This window comes from Condylura cristata, unplaced genomic scaffold (assembly GCF_000260355.1).
Source record: "Condylura cristata isolate star-nosed mole 26May11 unplaced genomic scaffold, ConCri1.0 scaffold00036, whole genome shotgun sequence".
Classification (NCBI taxonomy): Eukaryota; Metazoa; Chordata; class Mammalia; order Eulipotyphla; family Talpidae; genus Condylura; species Condylura cristata.
In genome coordinates this window covers 2,082,654-2,097,688 of record NW_004567137.1, presented here as the reverse complement: position 1 = coordinate 2,097,688, position 15,035 = coordinate 2,082,654, and the positions used below count along the sequence as shown (strand labels likewise).

The window sequence follows — 15,035 nt, the reverse complement described above, 5'->3', positions numbered from 1 at the left end:
TATATATATATAAGTAGTTTGATCTGTTTAAGGACCAAAGTCTGCTGTAGCTCTGGCATTAAATGCAATTCCTGATTCCCATGATCTGTTTTACTCTTTTTCTGGTTCTTGAACAACTGGGTCCATTTCCCATTAGGAACTTTGTACCTTTCCCTTTGCTAGAAATGTTCTTTTCTAGACTTTATATCTGACCAGGTTTGTTTCACTTGTGATTTCTAAATCCTGTCTGCTCTACTCCAGAGAACCTTGTCTTGACATTGCCGTTTGCAGTTTTCCTCCCCCATTGTTCTCTTCCATTTTATCCCTTTTTATTTTCACCATAGCATGAAATGCCATCAGAAATGCCATCCTCTTGCCAATTTGCAAACTGAGAAGGCCCAGGATCATTTTTTTTGTTCAAGCTGTATTCCCAGTACATAGAACAGTGTATGGAATGAAGTGTGCATTCAGGAAATGGTAACTAAATGAAGAGAGAATACATATTTTTTTGGTTGATAAAAATAATATAAGTTCCTTAGTTAATGGAGAGAAATCTGCTTTTTTTTTTTTTTTTTTTTTTAGCATATTAGAACAGCTAAAACAAACAGGGAGACAGGCAGTTGGAAGCAGAATTCAGTTCTGGGCTACATGTTGTCTTCTTGGGCCATTTTGAAATATATTTCTTTTTTTTTTTTTTTTTTTTTAAAGATTTATTTATTTGTACATACAGAACTGGGGTACAGGCCAGAAGCTCAGGGGCGGCGAGAGGCTTCACCAGAGACAGAGTGGGGAACAGAACAGGCAGATCAATGAAGTACACTGCTGAGGGGAGCAGCGGGCGGGTCAGGAGAGGTCTGCCACGCCATGTGGTCACCTCCAGGGCAGGCGGGAATCGAACTCATGCGGAAGCGGTTTTAGATTCTCCGTGCTGTGCTTTAACCCGCTGCGCCACCAGGGAGGGCCAGGAATATATTTCTTAATCACGGCATGTTTCTGCATCCATCCAGCCATTATGTAGACTTAATGAAGAAGGTGATTTCAAAACCCAAGTGATAATACAGAGACTCTGCTAAAACTGAGGCTAAATCTTCAATATGTTGAAATTTAAGAAAGCATTCCTGGCATTTTGTAGCATTCTTTTCATTATAGAATGCTTGTATACACCTGCTTTCTGCTTTTATATAATGTGAGAATCATAGTGCTTTATTTGTGCTGAGAATAGTCTAGTTTAAAAATGAAATAGTTGTTTCACATATCATTTTATAGTCTCTTACAAGCCCCAGAGAAGGCTTTCAGATGTCTCTAGTATGTGTAAAGAAAATTATAGAGGAAGAATAAATATATTTCAGGAGCATATTAAGAGTAATGTTTATTGTTATGGTTACTATATATGAGATATTTAAAGGCAGTTATTATGGTATATTACATTGGAGAAGAAAATACCCAGTTCAATAATGATCAAGCCATAAAAGTAGGTGACTTGTACTGTTGTGCATTTCTCTGTCCATGATGGTTAGTATTTCTGTTGTTAGGATAGGTTGAAGAAATCACCACTTTCATTGGCTCAGTTTTTGTTTTTTGCTTTTGCTTTATTATTATGATGTGTCTTGGTGTTTTTATTCTTAGTTTTGTTTTGTTTTTTTTTTTTCTATTTGAGACTTTGCTTTTTAAATCTGTCAGTTTATGCTTCTTACCAGGTTGCAGCCATTCTTCTTTTTATTTAAAAAAGATTTATTCATCCATGCATACAAGAACAGGTCAAAAGTGAAGGGGTTGAGGGTATTATTAGAGAGAGCATGGCCAGTTGACTTAAGTACACTGCTGGGGGAGCAGCTGGCTAGACAGGAGAGGTTTGCCATGCCATGTGTGTCACCTCCCTGGCCAAGATTGAATTCATTCTATAGTAGCTGTGGATAGCTTCATAGTGCTGTAATTTAACCCATTGTACCACCAGGGAGGCCCCTGGCTCAGTTTTTAATCAACTTTTTTATGACATATAAGGTCTTTAAGTATCTGGTACCGGTCGTCAGCTTTTCTTATTTTCTGAGTTATTATATGCTCTCTCCCTGACCCATAACTCCTTCTTCCCTGTCTGTTCATTGTTCTTTGTGGAGAGTGCTGAGTCTTTTAACAGCAGCTATGTAACACTTGCATAGACCTATGTGTGTGGTTATCTAGAAAAGTTTTCGCCTCAACAGTAGACTGAACTCCTGTGTGGACAGATTTAAAAATACTTAGTTCCCAGAACTTACCACCTACATTTCCTGTTTTCAGATGTGTGAATTAAAATAATCACACAGGACTAAGTTGAGGGGTTGAGCTCTATGAAAGGCTTCACCCCCAATGCTTGGAGTCCTACTTGATTCACTGTGTCTATACTCATGTCCATGAAGTTTGGGAAAATTTGAGATAAGTGCTATATGAAGCAATCATTAGAGGACAAATGGCTATGAATTATGTGATTCTTAATTATGATGACTAAATGTTATTTTCTTCCATTAACCTAAGCAAAAGACTGACTCTAATAGAAAGTCCCAGGTATTTAAGTTATGGGATTCTTTGGACCATGGTACAGGAGGGAGGTGAACACAGCTCATTCCACTAAATATAATGATTCAGTTGTGTCCCAGAGAGTGGTATTTCTCTCCCTATGAAAGACATGTAAATATACCCAAGGGAAGTGTCTGTAACTATACCATTCGTTATATTTTTGAAGTCCTACAATTAGTATATTTTGCTAGAACTTTACACATTATTTAGTTATCATATGAAAGGTTAAATTTTGCAGCCTTGCGTGAACAAATCATTTGAGAAGATAGTGAAGGGGACATGTGTTGTCAAAATGAAGGGCTGAAGCAGTTCTTTAGGGTTAAACATTAAGTCAGAGCCTTTTGTTTCCCTTTGCCAAGTTACTAGTCACTCTATTTAGCCTCAGAGTGACAACTGTTGAATTGCAGGAGTAGTAGCAGACAGGCTAACATTTGCAAAAGAAAACTAATTATCTGAAAATTTGAGATGAATCCAAAGGTTTAAGAAATATTTTTGTCTCAATTTTTTAAAATAGATGCATATTTATTTAGCATTTTAATACATGTTGTTTCCAACCAAGTAATCTATTTTCAAAACAAAGACTATTTAAGAGATTTGGCTTACTTTTTCTTGGTGAATGTGCCAAAGGTCTGTTTTCTATAAGACATGTCTGTTTCAACTTATCATTTTGATTATGAGTAGTTTATTATCCAGATAAAGATTCAAAAATAGAATATCTGCTAAAGAGCTCTTATGTGTATGGTTGAATACATATTTTTAAATGATTAGGCTTTATAAATAGCATGTAAGATAATATTGGGAGCATGGTAAGTATAGAATAGAATGCTTAAAAAAAAAAAAAAAAGGGATGGGGGAGGAGAAAAGATGCTAATACTCTCAGCATCTCCAGTAGGGGATTGGAGGGCTAGAGGCGCTCCATTGCCCCTCTGCTTGCTCTCAGAGCCAGTGAGCAGTCTTTGCATTTTTTGACCGAGGCTCTGGCAATTCCACTCTGCCCATTTAGTGTGTCCAGTCTCGCAAGTCGCTAATTTTTAAAGGTACCTCCTTGTGATTCAAACTTGCACACTTGGACTTACACCTCTTCACAGCAGGGGCGTGAACTTCCTGGGGGGCAGTATTTTATGTTGGAAATTGCTCAGAGTTTCCATCTGCTTTTACTTGACTTGTGGTCGTGACAGTCGGTCATGCTTGGCCCATGGGATGTGACAGTGCGCCGAGAGGATGTGGAGTTTTTGTCAGCCAGTGAAATATGTCTGGGTTTTTTTTTTCTCCTTTTTCAGCAGCTTTCATTCGCTCCTCATCCTGTGTGGTCTTCACTAACCTGAATTTATATTTAACAAAACTGCTCACCCTCTTTATCTTCTCTGCTGTGGCTTTACTGAACCAGGTGTGTGGAAGGAATAGCTGAGACCCAAATCTATTGCCTTGGGTGTAGAAAAGAAAATCCAGACATGAAACTTAAGATGAAAGATGTATGCACTTGATGTGCTCCACTGTGTTTTTATAATGAGAAGCATATCATGTTTCAGATATGTGCGACTATCAAGGAAAATATGCATGCCCACAGTAGACGCCGAGTGTTGTCTGTGATCCAAGTGACTGTTTTTCTGCTTGTTTTTAGGCACTACTTCAGTCTTCAGTTAAGCAACAAGTAGAAGCTATTGAAAAGCAGTACATTTCTGCAATTGAGAAACAAGCACACAAATGTGAGGAGTTGTTGAATACACAGGTAATGGAACTGCACAGCCATCACATATTTACCCTTTTCTTTCTGAGTCCCCTCCCTCGAGAGTTCTAAAACTGTTTATTCAGTTCCATGCCATTTACTTTCCTTGGTTATTTTGGAGGGAAAAATATGCTTATGTAAACCCAGTGTTAAAGTTGGGAATTTTATGATAGACTAAAAATAGGACTTGAGACCAAAAATATGTGGGTCTCCCCCACATTAATGGTAATTCTTTGGGGATATCTAGGTTATAATATTATTTATAAAATAACAGAAACACAGAGGTGAGTATAAAGCTATTATAGTATGTGAAAGGGTTTTTAGTGGCATAAGATTTATAAATAATATTTGAATCACTTCAAGTCCTAATTTCTGTTTGAGTTAACCTTTGGTTGTGTGTAGATGTTGGTTTTATTTAAATTTTCTTTTCCTGATATAATGTGTTAGAAGACATGAAAGACATAACCGGCAGTTCATATTAATCTGTTGAAGAACATTTATCCATGTAGCACAGTAGAAATAATGTATGCAAGAAGTTCATGGCAATAGTTTTGAATAGCATAAAATGTGGTAGGTGAAAATAAAATCAACTTTATATAATGGATCTATTTTATTTCACTGAAAGAAAATATGCTAAGAGGAAAATAAGATTAGGTATAGAATGTCAATGGAGACTTATATAAGTATGTCACCCCATCCCCAAGATTGGATTCAGTTAAATATATTTTCCAATGTCTCATTAATTAGTGGTTTGGGATAGATGATATATGGATTATTTCATAAATTTGATGGAACAATTATATTCTTTTGGATGGTTTAACATTAGGTTGTTAGAGTTATGAAAAATAAGATTTTGTCAACAGAAAAATCACAGAAAATTAATGTCATAGAACTGTGAAACAACATAAGCTGATATTAGTTAGGCAGGCTGGGTCATGCTCTGAAAATAACATCTACCTGGAGGATGGTCTTGGGATTTGGTCTCACATGGTGCTCACTTGAGGATTTAGCTGGATTGTGTAGTTCCTCTGCATGACTGCTGTAGGAGAGTCAGCTAACGTCTCTGTCACTCAGTATTCTGGCCTGGAAATGACTCTTCTACTCCCTATTTATTTCCACTGTGTGCCACCAAGTCACAATGGTAGTGAGATGCTACCTGATAAAAAGGAAAGAACAAGAAACATTTTATTAACAACACTAATATGCCATAGCCTGTACTTTTGGACACCACATGTTCAGAGTCTCCATTTTGACTCCTTAGAAGAAAATCTAAAAGTTTTGACCAGGTGTAGCCTCAAGTTCAGGAGTCCAAGATCTCATGCTAGTTTGTACATGTTAGGTCCAGATGTACAGTCGTTTTTGATAGAAAGCTGGATGCTGAAACCTATATTTTACTCTTAATATATTAGGCACACTGTGATAAAACAAGGCAGTGTTGGTCACTAGCTGGCAACTCAACAGAAAAGGCAAAGAAATGGAGGTGCACAGCTGTCCTGCATATACAGCAATTCTGAAATCTCACAGAGCAGATTAAGAAAAAAATTGCCTCCCCCATTGGAGGGGGTCTGCTCTTTAATTTACTGTGGCTCTCTTTAGTGATGAGGGACAGGATATCTGATGTTTGATCTTGTAGGTTTTATATATATATAATGTATGTTTATTTTTACATCATTTTGTGCATTTTTCCATCTCAGTTGCAATCCCCTTGGGCTTCCCATCACCAAAACACCCATGTGCCATCACCATAGTCCAGTGCATTTCCCTCCCTCCACTGTTTTTGATGCTATTCCCCACTCCACCCCCAGAAATTGTCCTTCGTATATAACTTCATTATTATTATTATTTTCTCGCCTGGTCCGTAATACTCCTGCCATGAGTGAAACCATTTGGTATTTTTCTTTTTCTTTCTGGCTTATTTCACGAAGAATGATCTTTTCCAGTTTCATCCCTGTTGCTGCAAAAGACATGTGTTTCTTTTTTTTTTGGTTGCTGAGTAATATTCCATTGTGTATATGTGCCACATCTTGTTAATCCAGTCATCCACTTTTGGGCATTTGGGCTGCTTTCATGTTTTTCCAATTATAAATAAAGCAGCAATAAACATGGAGGTGCAGGTATCTTTTTGAATCAGTGTTTTTGTGTTTTTTGGGTAGATACCTAGGAATGGGATTGCTGGATCTTAGGGAAGCTTCATGTTAAGCAGTTTTAGGAACTTCCAAACAGTTTTCCATAGTGGTTGTACTAGTTTTCATTCCCATCAGCAGTGCAGGAGAGTTCCTTTTTCCCCACATCCTCGCCAACATTTGTTGTTGCTAGTTGTTTGAAGATGTGCCATTCTCACTGGGGTGAGGTGATATCTCATTGTGGTTTTAATTTTGGGGGAGGGTTTGGATTATTTCTTCAATTCCCTTGCTTGTAATTGGCCTGTTTAGTTGTTCTGTTTCTTCTTTGCCTAGCTTTGGGTGGTTACAGAGTTGTAGGAATTTTTCCATTTCTACTAAGTTGTTGAACTTGTTTGCATACAGTTGTTCATAGTATTCTCTGATTATTCTTTTGATTTCTGCTGGGTCTGTTGTGATTTCTCCTCTTTCATTTATGATTCTGTTTATTTGTGCTTTCTGTTGTTTTTTCTTTGTGAGTCTGGCTAGTGGCCTGTCTATCTTGTTTATTTTTTCAAAGAACCAACTTTTGGTTTCATTGATTTTTTGGGACTGTTTTTCTATCATCCATTTCATTTATTGCTGATTTGACTTTTATTATTTCCTGTCTTCTGCTGGCTCTTGGGTTATTTTGTTGTTCTTTTTCCAGTTCTTTGAGGTGCGACATTAGGTTGTTTGAGTTAATCCTTGTTTCTTTATGTGAGCCTGTATTGCTGTATATTTTCCTCTTATAACTGCTTTTAATGTGCCCATAAGTTTTGGAGACTTGTGTCATCGTTGTCATTCTTCTCCAGGTATTTTTTTAACTTCTTCTTTGATCTCCACATTGATCTAATAGTCCTCCAGTAGTGTGGGTTTCAGTTTAGTTTGATTCCTTCATGGTCAGAGATAATAGTTGGTATGATTTCGATCTTAATAGACACCAATAGTTATAACTATTGGTATTTATCTTGTGACCCAGTATGTGATCAATCCCAGAGAATGATCCATGTGGGTTTGAGAAAAATGTGTACTCAGATTTTTTTGGATGCAGTATTCTATAGATGTCTGTTAGACCCATGTTGTCCAAGTCCTTGTTCAGAGCTTTAGTGTCTTTGCTTATTTTTTTCGTGTTGATCTGTCCATTGTGGAGAGTGGTGTTTTGAAGTCTACTATGTGTGTATTTTCTCTGATACACGTTTTCATAGATGACAGTAGTTTCCTGATATATTTTGATGCTCCTTCATTTGGTGCATATATGTTGATGATTGTTATGTCTTCTTGTTATATTGTCCCCTTAATCAGTGGCCTTCTGTGTCTCTTTTAACCTTTTTCAGTTTGAAGTCTATTTGATCTGATCTAAATATAGCTGTTCCTGCTTTCTTTATTGGTCCATTTTGCTAGTAGAACTGTTTTCCATCCTTTTATTTTCAAAAGGATGTTTTTATCTTTTGCAGTTAGATGTGTTTTCTGCAGATAGCAGGACATTGGGTTCTGTTTTTTAATCCATCCTGCAACTCTGTGTCTTTTTATTGATGAGTTTAAGCCATTTGCATTTAGAGATAATATTGATATATTGTCACCTACATTTGTGAATTTGCTCCTTTTGTCTTTTTATTCCTTGTTTTGAACTGTTATTCACTTTCTTCTTTTGGATTTGGTTTGAGGGCTTCTTGTAGCATTTTTTGGAGTGGGGGTTTAGTCATGACAAAATTGTGCAGTTTCTGTTTGTCTGAAAATATCCTTATTCTTTCTTCATAGAGGAAGGAGAGCTTTGCAGGATAGAGTATTCTTGGTTGGCATTTAATGCTATGGAGTTTGTTGAGAATGTCCCTCCACTCTCTTATTGCCCGTAGTGTTTCTTCAGAGAAGTTTGATGACGTCCGAATCAGTTTCCCTTTATAGGTCATTTGTTTCTTCCCTCTTGTCATTCCCATTATCTTTTCCTTGTCTTGTATTCTTGGTAGTTTTACTCTGATGTGTTTTGCTGTGTTTCTTCTGTCATCATGGTCGTTTGGTGTTCTTGCTTCTTGGATATCTACTTTCATCTCCTATTATCTCTGTGAATATTTTCTTGATTCCTTGGGCTTTCTCTTTACCTTCTGGGATACCTATAACTCTGATATTTCCTTTCTTAATGGTGTCAGATAGCTCTTAAAGTGTTTCTTCATTTTTTTTCCTTTTCTCTTTTTCTGTTTTATTTCTCTGGATTTCTGCATCTTTGAGGGTGCTGATTCATTCTTTCATTTCATCTATTCTGTTTTCATTGCTTTCCCCAACATTCTTTATCTCCTCTAGTGGCCTTTTCCTCTCCTGCATTTCTTCTGATCTTTTTTTATTGTCTCATTTTCTTCTGTTTGTTGATTGTTTGTCTCATATCACTTTTTGTTTTTCATTTCTTTCATTCATTTCCTTGTTTGCATTCTTCAACTCCTTGATGGCTTATCTCATATCATTTTTTTCCTTCTCATCTTTTTTTTTGTTTATCGTGATGATTCTGAATTCTCTATCTGGTAGGCTGAGTAGTTCTTCTATTTCTTAGATGGTTTCTTGTAACTGATCTTTTTGTGGTGTATGTTCCCCTGTGCACTTGCTTTAATATTTGTTTGTCTTCTTTTCCCTGTCATAAATTATCTAATAATACTTTCTACTTGTTGAGATACAGTCTTGCTATTATTGACCGACATTCTTTCTAGGTGTTCTTTCTGGGATGGCAGAGGGACTTCCAGACACTTCAGTTTTGGAGGATATTCTGAGCCTTGCTTTGTTTCAATATCTCCTGTTTTTTCCAGCCTCCACTGTGTGGAATTATGTCTGTCATCTCTGCCAGTGACAAACACGGTTCTCTTGTGTTGCTCATCTTTTTCTGGTGACAAGTTAAGTCCTTTTCTCTGGAAGGTGCCTGTTGATCTTTGTAGTCTTCTGATGTCCGGGTTTCCTCTATGCTTGGATGCAGCTGTGTGGGGTGGGGCGCATGAGAAGTGTTGCAGCTGGGCCTGTGGTTGAGCCAGCCATTGATTTTGTTTATTTTCTGAGCATTGTGAGACTTGCAAGGCAGTGCCTTACTGGCTCACAAGTCTTTCGGCCACTGCTGTCCAGTAACACCTTGAGTCCTAATTCTGCACACCCCTAGTCGTGCAAGCTGCCAGTCCTCCCTCAAGGCCTCCAGGGCTCTTTGTTTCCACTCAGAGCAGTCTTTCCCTGAGCAGTCTTTCTCTACTGCTTGGGGGAGTGTTAATGGGACTGTTTTTGTTTCAATCTAACCTCCCTCCCCCGCCTTAATGTCAGGGGCTTTGTGAACTTGCTGGCACCACCTTAATGACTAATGGCAGGAACAGTCCTCCAGGCTTATGCTGTGGGGTGGTTGAGAGTGTTTTAAGTCTTTCAGCTGCCCCAGTTTTCAGATTTTCCTCCCCACCTCCCAGGCTCTATGTGCCCACTTGTGCAGTCTTTTCCCACAGCTTGGATTCCACTCACTGAGCTGAATGAGCAGGAATCCTTCGTCTTCGGCAGTACACCTAGGCACTCCCTCAATCAGAGCTGCAGGGTTCCGCTTATCCTGTCTTGAGTCACTTCCTAGCAGGGCACTTGGGTGCTTCCGGGATGGAGTTCCCCTGTCAGTACTTCCCAATTGCCGATTCTCCCTCAGTTATCTTCCTTCTAGTGAGTCCAAGGTGTTCTAATTTGTGTTGAAACTCATAGCATGTAGGTCTATAGTCCATTTTTAGTCTTATATTCCTTTGGACATAGTGATTTCGGTGTCTTTACTCTGCTGCCATCTTGTCCATTTCCCCTGATCCTGTGGTTTGAAATTCCTTAGTGTCTTTGTGGCTGTATCTTATGTCATTATTAGAGATCAGCCCATTTCTTACTTTGCTCATTGTCTAGGAAATTGGAAGCCAGGGGTAATTTTAGGTAGAAAATACTCAGAGTTCAGGTTATTGGTTCTTGTCTTCTTTTTTTGATAACTCCTACTTCTATTTTTCAAAGGAAACCTACTGCCTAGATTTAATGTGCTTGTTGTGCTTTTCATCTTCATGATTGCCTGTCTCATCTGTGTTTCTCTCTTTCTAATTTTAATTAGATAAGTTCATTTGTCAATCCTGGATGAAGAATTCCTAGTGGTCTTCCTCCTGAGCCTTTGATCTAGGTTGCAGCCAAGACAGTCACAGTCTCTGTGCCTCTGCTTGGAAATAGTTTGCACTATTGACCCTTGAGTAGATGTGTCTAACATATGCTCAGCTTAATGCTTGCTGGGAAGATGAGTGTAGTTGGTCTTTGTTGTGAAATGTTGCTCATGGGGTGGCAGCATTGGGAACAGTGTGGGTCTAACAAAGGACAACTCAAAGTCCAAATGGTGAGAGAGACCTAGAGGTTACTATATGTCAGGAAGCACAGCCCCTTTGCAAGAGCAGCTTCACATTTATTGGGGATTCAGAGAAGGTGGGAAAGTACATGGAGAAATGTACAGGATAGGGATGTGTATTGGGGTCTTAATAGCTTGTATATGGTAGAGGTATGTATGGGGTGTGCATAATTATCCAGCACAAGCTGGGGAGAGGGTGTGTGTAAGGGCTGCTGCCTGGGAGGTTTCATATTGCTGCTGGTAGTATGCCTCTCACTTTTCTTCTCTCTCTTTTCTGCTCTCACTTAACTTCAGATTGCATAGAACTCAGATGTAATACTCCTGAGGTGTTTAGTTGATATTGGCTATATTACTATCTTTGTTATTCTTGGCCCACATCATTTGGACTTTCTTGGAACCAGACTGCCATGGTTTTCTAGTATGTAAAGAAAAGTCATTTATTTGCAGTTCATATTTTTTCTTGAAAAATGTTTGTGTTTAATGATATTTATAAAGTCACCCTTAATTTTAAAATTTTTACCTTGGTCCACTTCTGTTACATGTGTCCCACCCTCCCCTTCTTGTTTAAAAAGTCTCCTATAAGACAAACTCTGCTGGGATGTGTAGATGCAAATGTGAGTTAGACATAGTCTTTCTAAGCAAGGAGGGCTGATGACGTAAAATAGCAAAATCTTACAGAAAGAGCAAGGTAAGTTATGATGTTATTCTGAGTTTGTGAGCATACACTAGGTGAGTATATAAACACTCCTTGTTGCGTGAGGGAAGTCTTACTTTCTGATGGTGGATTCTCAAGATTCATGGATCTGAGGAATGTAGCTTGAGAGGCAGGTGGAATAGTACATTTAAAACCTTTCCAGGATAGCATATAGATGTTTGGGGGTAATGGTGAGGCTATTGAGACTGCCAAGCAATAAATAATTTGTCATAGAAAAAGTCATAAAGGCCACATTGCTGGATCTTTGTTAGAGAAGTGACATCTGTCAGATTTGCATTATAGAAACATTACTCTGGCTACAGTTAAGAATGATGGGCATTACAGAAATTCATAAGTAAGTTAAGCAACTATTCTGGCTATCCATGTGAAATGGTGATGACCCAAAATGAAGTGAGTGGGGAATAAAGATTTTTGCTGTTCTATGTGATATTAAGTGCACAGAAATTAGAGGATGTTTGGGAATATAAGAGAAGTAAATGTGAGTTGATAAACAGTGTGTATCTACATTATATATATACATGCATGATTCATGTACATAAATAAGTAGATTTATACATGAATATTTGTGGACGGTGACCAGATTTCTGGTTTTAGGATTTCAGTAAAATAGGAAACTTAAGGCATGGAACACGAGCTGCTTAGATGTTGAAAATAAGATAGCACTGTGGATGGAGCAAGCCATGAAGGGGATCTTTCCCCCTAGTTCTGTTTACTTTGGTCTCAACATAGACCTCATCAGACACTTTGAGGCAATATACAATGCAAAAAGATTAAAGATTTGAAAAAGAAAAAGTGATGGCCTGGAGCCCCCAAGAAGGTGGAGACTAACTTTTATTAGTAAGCACATATCGATTAGTAAGTATATATGTAACATATTTCATAACTTTGAATTGTAGCACTCATGAATTTTATTCATGTGTTCCTTCCCATTAGTATCTATAAAATCCTAATTTTTTGGTGAAAAACATGTAAGATGTTGTATTTATAATCTCTTAAGTAATTAAGTGACTAATAGGTGCAGGTGGCATGTTATCTAAGCACACAAGCTAAACTATATTATTACTTGTCCTTAATTTTTTTAAAAAGAAAACTGACCTTGTTCTTTTCTTGTAATTCTTTGTCAAAAATAGTCAATAGTAACCACAAACATTTTAAGTACTTTACCTTCCAGTGTCTTCCCATTAGAGTTACAGGTTCTCATTTGAATTGGGAGTAGCATGTCCCTTCCAGGAGAGCTAGGGTATGCATTTATTCTGTATTCTGCCATATCCCAAAGCCTATCAGCATTGGGTGTATGCATTAAAGGCCCACTACTGAGGAATGTATGTACCCATATATCCATAGTCACTCAAGATAGGGACATATCCATCAATCCCAGAAATTCTCTCATCCCTTTCAACAATCCCTGGCCCTAAGCAGCCACTAACCTAAGTCTCTTACTATTTATTAGTTTAACATTTTCTGTACTTGAAGTTAATTGAATTAAGCAATATTTCTTTTTTGGTGTCTAGCTGCTGTGGTTCAGCATGTGTTTTTGGAGATTTATCATGTGGTTGGTTACATGTATTACTAATGTATACATTTGATTGCTGAGTGGTATTCTATTGTATGAATGGACGACATATTTTTAAATCTCTTTGTGTGTTCTTGGACATTTATATTGCTTAAATTAATTTGGGGATGTTGGGAATATTTACAGAAAATGTTTTTATTTTGTGTGTTTAATTTTGCTTGTCAAAATTAAAATTGCTGGATCATATGCTAAGTATATGTTTCATTTTATAACCAGCTACCTGTTTTCAGTAGTCTCTGCATTTTACATTATCATAGTGGGTGCAGGTGTGTGAGATATGTCCTCTGAGTATTTAGTTTGTCAATTTTTTTTATTTTAGCCCCTTTTAAAAAATGGGAAATGGTACCTAATTTTAGTTCATTTATCTGAATAGCATTAATTGTAACAGTTTTTCTTGTGCTTGTGTGCTATTTGTATGTTTCCTCTTATGAAGTACATTTTTTAATCTTTACTTTATTGCCTCTAATTTTAAGTGGTAAGTTTTCAGAAACTCTAGATACAAGTCTTTTTCCAGTATGAGCATCATGAAGTATTTTCTCACAGTTATCTGGTTTCCTTTCACTTTTCCTGATACTGTCTTCAGATGAAAGAAACTTAATTTAATGCATTAAACTTTATCTTTTCTTTTTTCCCCTTCTATGGATCATGCTTTTGATGTTGTAGCCAAGAAATTTTTGGCTAATTTTAAGTCACAGAAATTTTCCTCCCATATTTTCTCTATGAAGTTTTATGTGTTTGTGATCTATGATTTTTTATTTAGTTGAGGGGTATGATGTAGGAGAGATACTCGATTTCCTCCCCTTCCAATACAGATACCCATTTATTGCATGGCATTTGTGTACAGGAGTTTGTGCTCACCCTTGCTTTCATTTAACTTGGGTAAAATCCAGCAGTGGAATGGTCATGTCAGATATTGTTTTAGGTTGTGTTGAATCTTTGGGTATAGATGCAAATTGAGTCTTCTAACTTATGAAGGCTATATTCCTTCTTTCTTATACTTTTTTAAAATTTCTTCCAGTGATATTTTCAAATTTCCAGTGTTCAGATCTAGCACAACAAATATTGTTGTCAAATATTCAACATATTTTGTATTTTTTAATGCTAGTTTGACTTTTATATATTTTTTTCAATTTTAGTTACCTATTTGTTATCATTAGTACATAGATATACAACTGATGGTTGTTTATTGTCTTGTATTGTGTAATAGTGCTAGTTTTGATAGAGTTCTTAGAATTGTCTACATGGATGATCATCTTAGATAAATAATCGTCTTAGATGAAAGATCATTGTTGTATGTTCCTTTTGCTGGATTATTTCTTTTTCTTGCTGCACTGTCTAGGTCTCCCATTATATGTTAAAATAGAAGGATAGGTAATGGGTAGCTTTGTCTTGTGCTTGACAGTGGTTGTAGTGGTAACAAAGTATTCATCATAAGGTGAGCTATAGATAGCCTCGTGGAAGTCCTAGATTTTTTATTCTTCAAATAGATTTCATTGATTTTTCATTCTCATTTCTCTGTCATTGATTTCTATACTGGCCCTTACTATTTAACTTGTGTTTTGTTGTTGTTGTTTTAACTCCAGGTAAGACTTGGTCAATTTTCTGTCATTGATTTCTATACTGGCCCTTACTATTTAACTTGTGTTTTTTTGTTTTGTTTTGTTTTGTTTTTTAATTCCAGGTAAGACTTGGTCAATTTTTCCTTTATAATATATGCAGGCTCACATTATTCAGTTAGTAAAATATTATATCCATACCTTATAGATCATCTTCTTAAAAATACATGTTTAAAGAAGCTATTTTTCATGTGCTTTGTTAATCCTTGATACAGTCTCTTGAAGTACTGTAGCTTAATTTTGCATCCCTTGGGAATCTATTGTGGGTGATTATAAGACTAATCCCCCAAAGGTACTGCCATTTTTTTTTAAAGGAAGCTTTGGATAGGAAAGTGTTTCCTTGGTTACCAAATGACAAGCCATTTCAAACTC

The 15,035-nt window shown here is 36.9% G+C and overlaps 1 protein-coding gene across 3 annotated transcripts in view; it reads left to right on the top strand.

Moving 5' to 3' along the window:
- CCDC91 (coiled-coil domain containing 91) overlaps nucleotides 1-15,035 on the top strand; it is a 197,386-nt gene that overhangs the window by 73,948 nt on the left and 108,403 nt on the right. For all 3 annotated transcript variants that reach the window (XM_012732900.1, XM_004693184.2, XM_012732901.1), the window contains one exon: nucleotides 4,151-4,258. In XM_012732900.1, coding sequence (XP_012588354.1) covers nucleotides 4,151-4,258 — 108 coding nt within the window. The remainder of the gene's footprint in view (nucleotides 1-4,150; nucleotides 4,259-15,035) is intronic.